Source organism: Amia ocellicauda, chromosome 5 (genome assembly GCF_036373705.1).
Source record: "Amia ocellicauda isolate fAmiCal2 chromosome 5, fAmiCal2.hap1, whole genome shotgun sequence".
NCBI classification, from domain to species: Eukaryota; Metazoa; Chordata; class Actinopteri; order Amiiformes; family Amiidae; genus Amia; species Amia ocellicauda.
In genome coordinates, this window is record NC_089854.1 from 1,902,543 (window position 1) to 1,915,210 (window position 12,668).

Sequence of the window (12,668 nt, forward strand, 5' to 3'; positions counted from 1 at the left end):
CAGGCGTTCTGTGTCCAGCTGAAGTCCAGCACTGCTGCCAACGCCACGACACCTACTTTGCCTTGGCTGATGCATCATGCAATAAGCCTAACATTTAAGCACCAATCTCTTGCAAACCCCTTCTACTGAACCCTCGTTTGAATCCAGCCGAGCCCAGTGCAGCCGCAGAGGCTCGGCTCCAGCCCGGGCCTGCTCTTTTTGTTTTCTTAGCAGTGCGCTCTCAACCTATCCGTGTGGGGGGAGGGCGAGCGGGGGCGGGGCCGTGCGCATGACGAGCACCGCCCCCCTCCAATCAGCGGCAGAATGATGATTCGAATCCTCCAACCACGGCGCCCGTTTCGCCCAGCGGCCCAATCGGCGGCGGGGGGGGCGGACCTTGGCGAGACAGCCCCGCCCACGGCCAGGGTTTAGGTTGCGCGCGACCTGCAGTTTCAGTTTGTTTTAATCACCATTTTGTGAAGCTGAGGGTAAAATTCAAATAAAACCCCCTTTAAAACACATTTTATTTTTTTATTTTTTTGGTTCGGCTCAGAAACTGGGCTGCATTTTTCGCCGAGGCCGTTCCGCCGAGCAAAAACCCAGCGCTTTTATCCTTTTCCTTTATTTGCCTCGGGATTCTCCTTTTTTATATATTTTTTAACCTCTACAGTATTTCTGCAAAATGTCAAGACCAGTAAGGTACGTCTGTTTCCTCTGCTTTTCTCGGGGCGCCGACGCTCGCATGCACGGCCGGACCGGGCGCACGGCAGCAGTCCGGTCCTGTCGGTTCTGTTCGGGCGATGTGGGTTTCTGTGCATGGCTTTAAAGTTCAAAAGCTGCAATTGAGGCACGCACCCTCCTCCCGCACCGTGCGGACCCGCCGTTTGCGCGCCTTTCGAGTTGCATCCATTCTGCGCGGCCGGGGCCCCGCGCCTGCAAAGCGCCTCTAACTCGGCGACGGCCGCTGGGAGCGACGACACGGCTTCCCATTCATCCTCGCCCAGACGGCCCCCGGCACTGTTCATTGATGCGAGGCGCTGGTCGGATCTGCACATCGCAGAGCCCCGCGTCAACTTATTTACCCCCCACCACCCAGATGTTTGATTACACAGAGTCGCGTCTGTAATGTTATATTATTTATTAATTTGCATTTGGACGGAGAAGCTCAGATTCAAGGAGGGGGAGGGGTGGCGGTGGGGGGAGGGGGCTGGGAAAGCGTAGTGGTCTAAAAAAATAAAAAGCTAACCCCCAAAACATCGCTGCTCGCGCGCAATTAAGAGTAGGTATGTGGGGTGGTGACGTCACGGCGGGGGGGTCTGTGGCCACGGCACCACACCTCCAGGACTTGTGGAAGTTGCTCAGCCTGCTGCGCTGTTGTAGCGGGAGGGGGCGTTCTGGGTGTTTTGCTCCGGCCACTAATTAATGACCTGCAGTTAATCAGAACGTTGCGTGTCCGTGTGGAGCGCGCGCGCACGCACGCACCGCGCGGCCGGGGGGTCGCACAGCCCACGTTTCACTTTTGCAGTTAATCCCTCGCACCCTGAGAGCGTGAGCCTCGCCTCCCCTAGGCAAATATAATAAAAAAGAAGCACACGGACACAGAAGGGTAGAATAGAAAAATACATCTTTTAAAGTTTGAATTTAGAATATGCCCCCTTGCAAAGCCCATCTCGTTTTGGGCCCTTGAAATTATAGCATGTCAAGTAAGGACTGTGGCATGTGTACTGTCCAGCTGCTTAAGAACATTAACTTGGGCCTCAAGCTGTACATGGACATTCATAAACAAAACTTGAGGGAAGGGTGAGGGGTGGTTATATAACCACGTTGCACTTGAATTATCTCGGAATAAATCAGGAATTTAAGACCGTTGGTTTGTGGGAAATGTAGACAAAAGCACGAGTGAAGCACAGCTGTCTCTGGGCGAATGTGCTGAAGGTTTTGTCCCCCTCCCCCTGGGATGTTGGGTTGTAAAAGTTGTATTCCTTGCAGTGTCTGCTCTCTCCAGTGCCCCATCACTGAATCGCAGTTGTCGTGCGGAGCGGAGCGGTCGGAGCTCGTCTCGGGCGATCTCTGCCTGCCCAGCTAGGCCAGATGGTCCCCAGTGTCGTGTTCAGCTTGTACCCAGGTCTGATGCACCTAAAACATGCGCTGTGAGTCAGTTTATAGCTGTAGCTTGCAAGCTCTGAGAATTGTATGGGTTAGGATTTTGAGTTTGCAAAGTGCAATGGTCATGTGCTGCAATGATTTTAATGTTTAAGAATTCCTCCAGCTCTTTATTTTGAAATGCGTTAATTTTTTCCAGCATGGTTTTGTACTGTAATCACAGTGCAGAATCGCTGTATGTAACCCCCACATGCCTACATACTTTTATGTAGCATCTTTGTTGTCTTTCTATAAGAATAGTTTTTTGTTACACACTTGCTGAAATGGAAAAAACCCAGGCATGATGTTCTATATAATTGTGTTGTGCTTGTGCTGGGAAAAAGACAGTGTTCAAGGAGACTAATCTAATTTTATCTCCAACCAAAATTATATTATTGTCGGGTAATGGTGTTTTTTAAATGGTGACAGCTGTATTATTGCAGAAGGTGTAACCAAGGGCAAGAATGATCCATAGCATTTAGTCCAAGGATTTATGTTTCTTGAAATTCCCCACGCGGTATAGCCCGGAGCCAGAGCCTGGCGTGGTGGCTACAAATGTCACACGGGCACTTCCTGAAAAATAATCCAGCTATCCAGTCTTCTGCAGTCAGCTGTATGTCGTTGTTGTTGATGTAATTCAGTGTGGTTGTGTTACATTAATTTACATGATGGACATGGACGAACTGTTGCTGAATGTTTATGAGCTTGTAAAATTATTGCGGAGATTAATCGGCAACTCTGCAGCTGGATTGTGTTGTCTGGCGGGGATCCTCGACCTCACCCAGACACAGACAAGTTGTTTGGCCTATTCCTTTGGCAGCCTCGATTGTAAGAGGTTAAATAAATACGGGAGGAAGTCCGAGTCTCTCTCGGTCACGGCATCCCTGAGCTGAGCAGCGCCGGTGGACTGGGCCTGTCCGAGAGGATTCTTGCATGGCTTGATGAGATGATGAAAGGCTTTAGAGGGCTATCGGGGCGAATTGTTTATCGAGAAGATAAGTGGGGTTGTCTTGTTCGGGCGCTGTTCCTTGATCCCCGCCGTCTAAGACTGCCTACTAATTCTCGAGCGGCGCACCTGTCCCCTTCTGCCTGGTGCTGTACTGAAGGTTGGGGCGGCTGTGGTTTCGTGTAATCCACTTACACAGTCTGTGGAGATTGCAAGAGAAAAGACAGTTTTTATGTTGGTTTGCGCCCAAGAATTCGCCATAGCGCAGGAGTTGTGTAGGTCAGGTCAGCCTCTCTTGGCTTAAATAAACCACATTCTGTACAAATCCACTCTGGCCACTGTGTGTGTATTGGGCTCAAAGCGTGATGCTGCTGAGGAAGTCTTCTGATAGTTATTGCCTTACCCCCTCCCCTAAACCGATGCGATGTTATATTCTGGGGTGGTGTTGAAGGAGCCAGTGGGGGTGGCAGCGGCAGCCTGTAGTGAATGTGCCTGTGTGGGGGCACAGCTGGGTGGGCTGCAGTCCCTTCTGTAGCCGCTCTTTGGGCTGTGAGCCCCCGTCTGTTCAGTGTGACGTCTCTCCATTAGCTTTGATGCCCGTGTTTTCTCTCTCTCTGCAGGAACAGGAAGGTGGTGGATTACTCACAGTTCCAGGAGTCCGATGATGCAGGTGAGGCCCGTTGTTTTTCGGGGGTCACGAATTCGCCTTCAAGTCCAGGCTTGCGATTTGAGATCATCGCTTAGGTCGGCCGGTTTGCTTTCTATCTGTGAAACGCAAAAAATGGAGTAAATGAATGAACTGGAAGTGTAAACTCACTTCAATTAATTTGTTCATCCAACAACCACACACACATCACCCCCAACCTCCCAATATACTGAGTTCTGGAAGAAGCTGCATTATTTAAGTCTGTGATCAGCTTCTCTGTATCCAAGTGAGCAGTCTGGGCATGTGGCGATGTAACGGCACAGAGGCGACGCGGGATCTTGTGCGTCCCGTAGGCTCGGACCGGCCTGTGCGAAGCCACAGATTGTGCACAGACAGATGTGTGTGGGGTCGTGTAGGCCCGGTCTCGCTACACCGAAGGAAGCTGCGCTCGGTCTGCGTACGAGACGGCACTGATGGAGTGATTGCTGCCGAGTGAGTGGCTAATAACTTCTACCTGCCCTCCGGCCCTCTTCCCTGCCACCACTGTCATTGGTGGGGGAGGGGGGGGCTGGCCTAATCACTGGATTTCCTAATGAATGGCTCTTGAAATGAATGCATTGAGATGTAGTTGGATCTCTAGTGGTTTGATGATTTGATCTGTCGAACTCCTGATGGATTGACTCTCTCTCGTTAGGCATCTGCTTCATTTACTGCCTTGTCTTGAGGCGGAAACACCCCCCCCCCAAAAATCTGCACTGCTTCTGTTTAGGGGGAATCGGAATCGCCCGTCTAGACTGTGTTTGTAGGCTTGCGAATAGTGGTAATGAAGTATCAGCTAGCAGTCGTGTTGGACCTTAATCAGCTGCAGTGTTTTTCAGGGTTGGTTTCTGTACTGTACTGTTCTGAAACCTAGTATCCGTACTGGGTCATCTCCCATCGCGATGTGCCCATCCGCTGTAGTCTGTCGCCTCAGCTGGGAGGGTCAGACCTTTGCCGTAGGATATAATCATTTTTTGGTGGGAGGGGGGTGTTTGTTTATTTTGTGTTATGGTCTGCATTCAGTCTGACCTCTGTATGTTGGCATCTGGCACATTTGTACTCTAGTGAGCGATGGTCAGACTGCACGAGCCTCCCGACTCCCTGGGGTGCTCTAGGCGCTCGGAGCTCTTGTGGGTTCAGTTTATACAGTTGTTTATCGTTGCCTTTTTTATTTCTGGGGGGGTGTGGGTGGCGGTCTTGGTCTGACTCCCTTGTCTTCCGGCTCAGATGAGGAATACGGGAGAGACTCGGCGCCCCCCAGCAAGAAGATGCGCTCGTCTCCCCGCGAAGTGAAGCACAAGAAGAGATCGGGGAAGAACTCGCAGGAAGACAGGTGAGCTCTCGTGCGATATCCCCTCTACCCTGAGCTGTTTTCATACCATATGTACCTCCAGCACAGAGCTTGAGTCCCAGTTCTCCTGCACTGGTTCCATCCGTCGTACTGTACCTTTGAGTTCTAATATTTTAGATGACAGTAAACGTCTCCTCTCTTAAAAAGAGGCTGTGTGAGATTTATGCCTATTTCTTCTCGTCTTGGTTCAGTGATCTTCTTGCACTATGTTTTTTTCTGCCTGTCTTACTTCGGGTCTGAGCAGAAACTGCAGCCGGCGCCAAGATGTATATCGTCTGCCAGGTTGACAGTTTTTATCGCTGCAGTCAGGGCAACAGCAGCCATCAGGCCGGCCTGTGATTGGCCAGAGAGGACCGGTGAAATATTGCCACTTCCCTTTTCACTACGAACGGGATTTTATTGTTCTCTCTCTCTTCTGCAGCGAGGATTCAGATGACAAAGTGTCCAAGTCCAAAGATGACTCTGCAGGTAAGGCCAGCGCGTGTTCTAACCCCACCCCACAATGCAGTATATTTTGTTTGCTTCTCTGTATTTAATGCCCGTCGTTTTCTCAGACGATTTCGGCAGTGAAGAAGACAACGACTTTGAAGGGGAGGAGGAGGAGGGCGAGGGGGGGGACAGCGACTACGACAGCTCGAAAAAGGGCAAAAAGGGAAAGAAGCCTAAACTGGAGAGGACGCCCAAACGCACGGCCAGACTACGGAAAAGACCAGCAGGTAGGGCGTGGGGCGGTCCTTGTGTTGGGGGATGTTAATGTGCATTATCGATTAATAATCTTCATGGATGTGACAGACATGTGACATTTATTATTTGACCTTGAAGAGCTAAAAGAAAGTCTCTCTCTTTCTTCTTTCTTGATCTCTCCTTCCCTGTTGCGTCTCCTCCTGCCGTCCGCCTCTCCGCAGAAGACAGCGATGAAGACACAGAGGTCAGCAAGAAGGTGCGGCAGCAGCGCCAGGCTGCGTCCAAGGCCGTGTCCAAGCAGAGGGAGATGCTGCTGGACGACGGTGGCAGCGAGGACGAGGAGAAGGACGAAGATGAACAGGCCTTCCTGGACAGTAAGGCGGGGGGGCGGGGGCAGGGTCTGATTGGGGTTTTGCTACGGAATGGGAAGTGACTTGTGTTGGGCCGTCACGGGGGGGGGGTGTTGTCCACTCGGAGTCCAGTGTGACGCTCCTGTCCTCTCCTGGTCTCTCCTTGACCTTCCTCTCTTCCCTTTCCATTTGCCTTTCTTGCTTTGTCACCTATCATTCTTCATTGTTTCTTTCCCTCTGTCTCCCATCTCTCTGCCCTCATTTTCTTTCTCCTCACACCTTTTCAGTCACTGGTTTTCTCTCCTCTGCCTGCCCTCACTCCTGGTGTGTCTCTCCCCTCAGAGGAGTCGGGTAGCGACGAAGACTTCATGGTCGACGATGACGACGACAGTGACTACGGCCACTCCCGGAAGAGGAGCAAGAAGGTGATGAAGAGGAGCAAGCCTGACAGGAGGGAGAAGAAATCCCCCAAACCCCGACTAAAAGCCACCGGTGAGGAGCGGGACAGGGGGTCTGTACAGGGCGGGGGGGGTATGCGTAGGAGGAGTCCACAGGCTGAACAATGTCCATTACGGGGTTTCGACGGCATGTAATCCAACGGGCTTAGTACAGAGGCCTTCCAGTAAAGTGCAGCGAGCGTCCTCCAGTCACAGATCCTCTCTGAATTTAGACAATCCCAGACCGGAAACCAGCTCCCTCTAAGGAACCTGCAGACAAAGACCATTTTAATGGGTATAAAGAGTAACGCACTCCAGCTTTTCATGTAGGACCTGGGACAGAAGACAAAGCTGATGTCTTCTCTTCCTTTAGATGCAATTGTGGTTTGTTTAAGAGTAGATGAGATGTTTACCAAGGCCAGATGGTAGGCGTTTGCAGAAGTTATCTGGTCTCTGAGTGAGTAGTGATGGCCGGAGTGTTGTTGGGATGTGATGGGAAAACTCTAGTGTGAGAGAGTGATCCGATCAGAGTCCGAATCCGCATTCGTTGACCTCGAATAGTCACGCATTTTCAGCAAATCCGAACTCCAACCAAAATACCAAACTCTTTTTCTGACTGAAAAAGCCATTCCCTCATCCAGTCAGAGCAGTCCGTGTTTTATTTGAAGCACATGCGCCGTGTTTGTGCACTTGAACGGGTCAGTTGGGTCCAGAGTCGTACGGAAATCTGTTTGCTAGAACTGTACACACTGACCTGTTCAGATTTCACAGTAATACTGTCAAATAAAATGCACGTCTGCATCTGTACAGGTCTAATCCGAATTCGGCGGACGCGGATTTGTGGACCGGTGTGAAGTAATCTTAAAGCTGTTACCTGAAGCAGAGACTGACCTTTAGACGCACTGGAGTTTAAACCTTTACTGAAACGGTTATAGGGTTGTGTTCTTGCACAATCTGTGAACACACGGTACAAAACCTATATTGTGCAGATCCTTTGTAATAGTTTCCGGACATCCAAGGGTCCCATCAGCTGCTTTATCAGCTGCATCTTAAATCGAGTGGTGCTAATTGGTTCTGAAACCGTTTTTCCTGCCCGGGTGCCTGTGGTCCTGCTCGCGTGTTTGCTCTCAACGGGATTTTGTTCTGTATACATTGTGTCCCCCTTTCAGTCAGCATCTTGTATGTCCGCTAACCCCCGCTCCCTGTCCTGCAGTGATCCCCAGCCCCATGAAGGGCAAGGGCAAGGGCAGGCCCAGCGCGGCTAAGGCCTCGGAGAAGTCCTACTCCTCCAAAGAGGAGGAGGAGCCGGAGAGCCCCCCCGAGGAGGAGGAGGAGGAGGAAGAAGAGGAGGAGCCCGAGGTGGTGGTGGAGAAGAAGAAGAAGGAGAAGGAGTCCCCTCCCCCAAAGAAAGCGGAAGAAGCTGCCGAGGAGGAAGAGGAGGAGTCGGAAGAGGAAGCTCCTTCTGGGGAGGACTAACCCTGCTGCAGTGGGAGTCTCTCTCGTCCTTTTTTCTTTTCGTTTCCCCCCGTTTTTCCCCTCCTATTCTCCTCCCCTCCCCCCCCTCCGATGTCAGCCTGGCTCAATGGTTTGGACAGTTTGTTTTTAATCTGTGCTTTTTCTTTCGGTTTTGCTTGTAAATACCATATCTCAAAGGACTTTCACTGTGTGAGAGAGAGTGTGTGTGGGAGACTGAACTGGGCAGATCTTACCAATGCAGGTGCATGAACTTAGTCCTGGTTGATTTGTTTTGTTTGCTTCTATATCACTTTTAATCCCCAATGTCACGAGTTGTTCAGTCAGCAGGAGATGCACAGGAGGCCGTTACTGGGGGGCACTGTAGGACCCTGAGCACCAGCTAGTATTTTCTGTAGAGCGACCAGAGCTACACAAAACTAGTATTCGTGAAGTTCGGACCCACTTACAGGTTCCCAAGTCGTCTTGCGTACGAGTGAGGTCCCCTGTGTTTTTCCATCTCATTACTTTAAACTTTCTTTCCAATCTTATTATAATGTATCTTTTAACCGAAGACCAGTTCTGCATGCTGTGAGAACCTGCCAATGAACGCTAAAAACAAACCTTTAAAAACCTGATTATCTGACGATCACGCCCCCTGGTTTTATTTGCCAGCTGCTAATTAATCCACACGGATTCCAGCCCGATCGGCCCAGTCAGGTTCGGCCCGGCGCTCGAGTGACGGTGCTGTGCAGCTCTGAGTGTGAAAGCCGCGCCGCCCAGGTGTGAGTGAGTGTGTGTGTGTGAGTGTGAGTGTGTGTGTTAGATGTACTCCTGTGAATGTAACCCGGCCGCGCCTGTCCTGTGATCGAGTCCGGGGTGTTGTTACAGACGGGGGGGAGTCGGGCCGCTCCTCTCTGGGTCCCCGGCTGTGCTCTCGACCCCTGCTTGGTTGAAGCCCCTTGTATAACACTATCCTTCTCCGGTGAAGCCGGACAGCGCTCTGCTCTGCTGCGCTCCTACGGCATTAGCGAGCCCAGTCCAAGCCCACGCTTGGCCAGTGCCAGGTCCGAGTGTTTGAAGGAAGTGGGATTTAATTTGCCAAACCACTGAGCTTAAACACCTGGACCTAACGGTTAACAACCTTGTTTTGTTTTTCCACACGGGGTCAGGAAATATTCTTTTGAAACTTTGACATGTAAGCTGTTTTTTTTGTTTCTTCTGATGGAACTTTCAAAATGTGTATTGTTGAATCTCAATGTATATTGCATCATTTATTTTATTTTTTTAATTATTCCTGCCCATCCCCACCTATATATCTGAACTGGGGGGGGGGCGGGGAGATGCTATAAAGCCAGTGTGTTACAGCGTGCATCTCTCTCTGTCATGCATAGTTGGCAATGTTGTTTTTCTTTAGTCTTCATTGTCTTTGCAATAAAACCGAGCTCAGAAATGGTTAATCCCTGAAAGGTGTTTAAATAAAAACATTAAAGAAATAAATAAATGTAGAGCTGCGATAGTGACTTATTTTTATTATGCTACACGTGGCAGGAGAGCCCTGTGCCGATTGTGTATCGAAATCCTGGGGCAGAGGGCCAGTCAGGCCTGAGCTGGTACTGACCCGAGTGTCCCTTTTGTCTGTCTGTCTGTGTGTGAACTTCCTGTTCCTGGCTTAGTGTCGAGACGCCCGTGAGCTCCGAGGTTGTCCTCAGACCGGTGTGTGTTGTGGCTTTAGGGTTGGGCATAAGCCGTGCTCGCTCAGCACCGGTATATTGACTGTTTTGTTGTTCAAGTTCAATCCCTTGCGCCAGGCTTTTTTATTTTAATTTGCTTTTCCTGCCACTGTTTTTGATTTCCAACCCCCCCCCCCCCCCCCCCTCCCAAAATAAGTCCAAAAATGAATGTTTTGGTTTGTTTTCTTCTGATTTTTTTTTTTTTTTGTAATGTTGGTTGGTTTGTTTTTTAAGAAAAAAAATAAAATGTATCTTGATTTTATGAAAAAACAACAAAAACCCATCTCTTTACTCAAGTGGCAAGTGTCTCATCGCTGAAATGTGTAGAGAGGCACCTGTGGTCCTGATGTTAATGGTCCGAGAGTTTTAATGACGCCGGAGATGAATGAACTGTCAAACTGTGCCTGTGATGTTTTTCCCTACACACTGTGCCTCTTACACTTCTACAGGGGCTCGCTGTGTGGGACTCGGTACCGATGCAACCGTGATTGTTCATGACGAGACCTTGTATCAAATTGTAAATACCTCCAGAAACGCCTTCTTTGGGCTGAAAATCTTGTTTTCATCACTCCTCTTGCCCCAGTCTCCTCCGCAGATGCACATGCACTGTTGAAAAGTCTGTCTATAGGTTCCTTCGGATGTGTAGACCTAGGTTTGGGTGTCCAACGAGGTCATGCTCGTGGTCCAGGTGTCCAGAACGACGTGGGCTTATTTTGTCGGCTGAAATCGATTTACAGCTTTTTCCTAAATGGGATTTGAGCCGGGTGTGATTGGCAGTGCTGTGGGGATTTTTCTCCCGCGCTGCTCCAGTCTAGTTAGTGAGTATCAACTGTGAGAACAACCACAAATGTTTTTCCCATCCACTGATCTAAAACAGTGAACATTTTTATACTGGTCAACTTCTATTGTGTGTGAGTGGTAACATGCGAGTAGTGTGTGTTCTTGTGTATCTTCATCTGATGAGAGGCGGGGGGTTGCGCTGGTCAACTTGGCTTGGTGTGCTCCTTGCAAAGGACAAATGCAGATTAAAAATAACATGGGGGGGGGGAAAAAACTCATCTATACAAGCTTTTGTTTGTTTCTCACCCCGAAAGCTTTTTAAGAAAGCGTGCAGAGCTTTAGTCTTTGTTTTTAAGGTTTTCAGTCATGGACATTTTTTTTCCTCTGCTGTTCCTCAATCGTGTCTCGTCGGGCAGGGAGGTGCCTGATGCTTGGATTCTGTTTCATGCACATAATGGGGTTTCATTATTAACCCTGACGTACAAGTACAGTTTGTTTGTCCCTTTAGAGGAGTGTAGGGAGAGACACCCCCCCCCAATGCAGTACCCTCAATCTCTAAACTGCAGCTAAAGGTGAGTGTTTTGCGAAGCAACAGCTGAACACATCTTGGGAGTTGTATATCATTTTTTTAATCCTGCTTTAAGGGGAACACATTTTTGTTTTTGTGTTCCTTATGGGCAGTTTTGTGAAATGTGAAAACCACCCAGTTTGTCCGTCAGCAGTCGTCCTTCCAGGGGTTTCTCTAGAGACGGCTGCAGCGTTGCATGCGTTCATGACACACGATTTGTATTTTTATATTGGCCCCTCATATATCCGTGTAAGTATAAATATAAGTCTCCAGTTTTGTGTGCTTGTGTGCTGGGGGAGTTCATGTAGAAACGCCTCCTGCTGCATTTCGATCGGGGGGGATTGCACTTCCCTGTTTCAGGTGTAACGGACTATCTTGTCAAACTGTGATCTCCAGCTCGACCATCTGTCAGTTTAACTGGTTTATAACTGAATTGATCGCAGGAATTGTCATTGTACTAGTTGTGTCTAAGCACCTACAGAGGAATGTGACCTTTTCTGCACAAAAGCTGACTGATCCCTGTAGTTTTTCTTATGGGAGGGGGGATACAAACAAAACAAAACTTGTGCTGTTTCCTGCCATGTTAGAAAGCTTTGCAGTGTCCTCCTACAGTGCAGATCATTAAAAGGGGTGATTTGAACATGATTCAGCCTATGGTGTCAATCCAGTCATGTCTGAAATTATAAATAAAACCATTTTGAAAAACCATGCTTTCTCCGTTTCCTGTTGGCATCGATTGCAAGAGCCCCCCATGTGTCTGAGTAGTCGTCTTCGTTCAGAAAGCGATGTATTAATGCCTCGTTTACACTAGTGTACCCAGATCCAGGCCCTTACGGTACGGGTATGGTACGAGCCGAGCCGGAACTAAACCATGAGACTCTGGCCTCGAAACACAACCGATCTGTCTCTGGGCTGAAGGGGGCCATGGTCGAGTTGATTAATTTTTTTTAAATTCTGAAAACTCGCAACAAGATAAGTAATATTTGGATTGTTTATTCATCAGTAATTAATTATAAGCAATCCTTACCTACACAAATATTCCAATATACACAACCTCACAACGTCAATCACTCGGCTCCCTTTCTGTAGTGTAAACACAAGCCCAACGTGCTGAACCACACCGGGCACGCTAGTGTAAACTCGGCATTAGACATCTTGTTATATGTACTCGTGGTGGACGGCTGGTATTGGCAAATTGGAGAATACCCTGGTTCCCCCTTTTTTTTTTTTTTTTTTACCTCGGTTTCCTGACGGGAGGAATAGCTGAGTCTGGGGGAGGAGGCGACTAGGCCACAGTGACTTCACAAGAAACAGATATTAATCTCCTATTTGAGAGAGAAATGCAACCCCTTTAGTCGTTGCAGAGTGGGGGGAGGAAGGCCTGCTGCGGTCTGTCGCTGCTTTAGAAATCCAGCATATCAGATCCTGCAGATGAACTGTTAGTGCTGTCTGAAAGAGCAGAAGAATTGGGTACAAAACTAATTTGTCGGGGGGGGTGTTGGTTGTGCAGTATGCAGGGTCTGTATTTCATCTGAACTTGTCACAATGAAATGCATCACAA

At 49.1% G+C, this 12,668-nt stretch overlaps 1 protein-coding gene across 1 annotated transcript; it reads left to right on the forward strand.

The window, feature by feature from the left end:
- The first annotated feature begins 408 nt into the window (after positions 1–408).
- nucks1a (nuclear casein kinase and cyclin-dependent kinase substrate 1a) lies at positions 409–9,962 on the forward strand. The gene is made up of 8 exons (XM_066703161.1): positions 409–678; positions 3,688–3,737; positions 4,980–5,085; positions 5,525–5,571; positions 5,658–5,819; positions 6,009–6,161; positions 6,480–6,629; positions 7,788–9,962. The coding sequence occupies exons 1-8, from the start codon at positions 662–664 to the stop codon at positions 8,048–8,050; spliced, it is 948 nt and encodes a 315-aa protein (XP_066559258.1). The 5' UTR covers positions 409–661; the 3' UTR covers positions 8,051–9,962.
- Positions 9,963–12,668: the final 2,706 nt, after the last annotated feature.

What these genes read in the sequence shown, in the direction of transcription:
- nucks1a (XM_066703161.1), top strand. An exon ending in TGAACAGGCCTTCCTGGACA is followed by an intron (nt 6,162 to 6,479) that starts GTAAGGCGGGGG and finishes CTCTCCCCTCAG; the next exon opens with AGGAGTCGGGTAGCGACGAA. An exon ending in ACCCCGACTAAAAGCCACCG is followed by an intron (nt 6,630 to 7,787) that starts GTGAGGAGCGGG and finishes CCTGTCCTGCAG; the next exon opens with TGATCCCCAGCCCCATGAAG.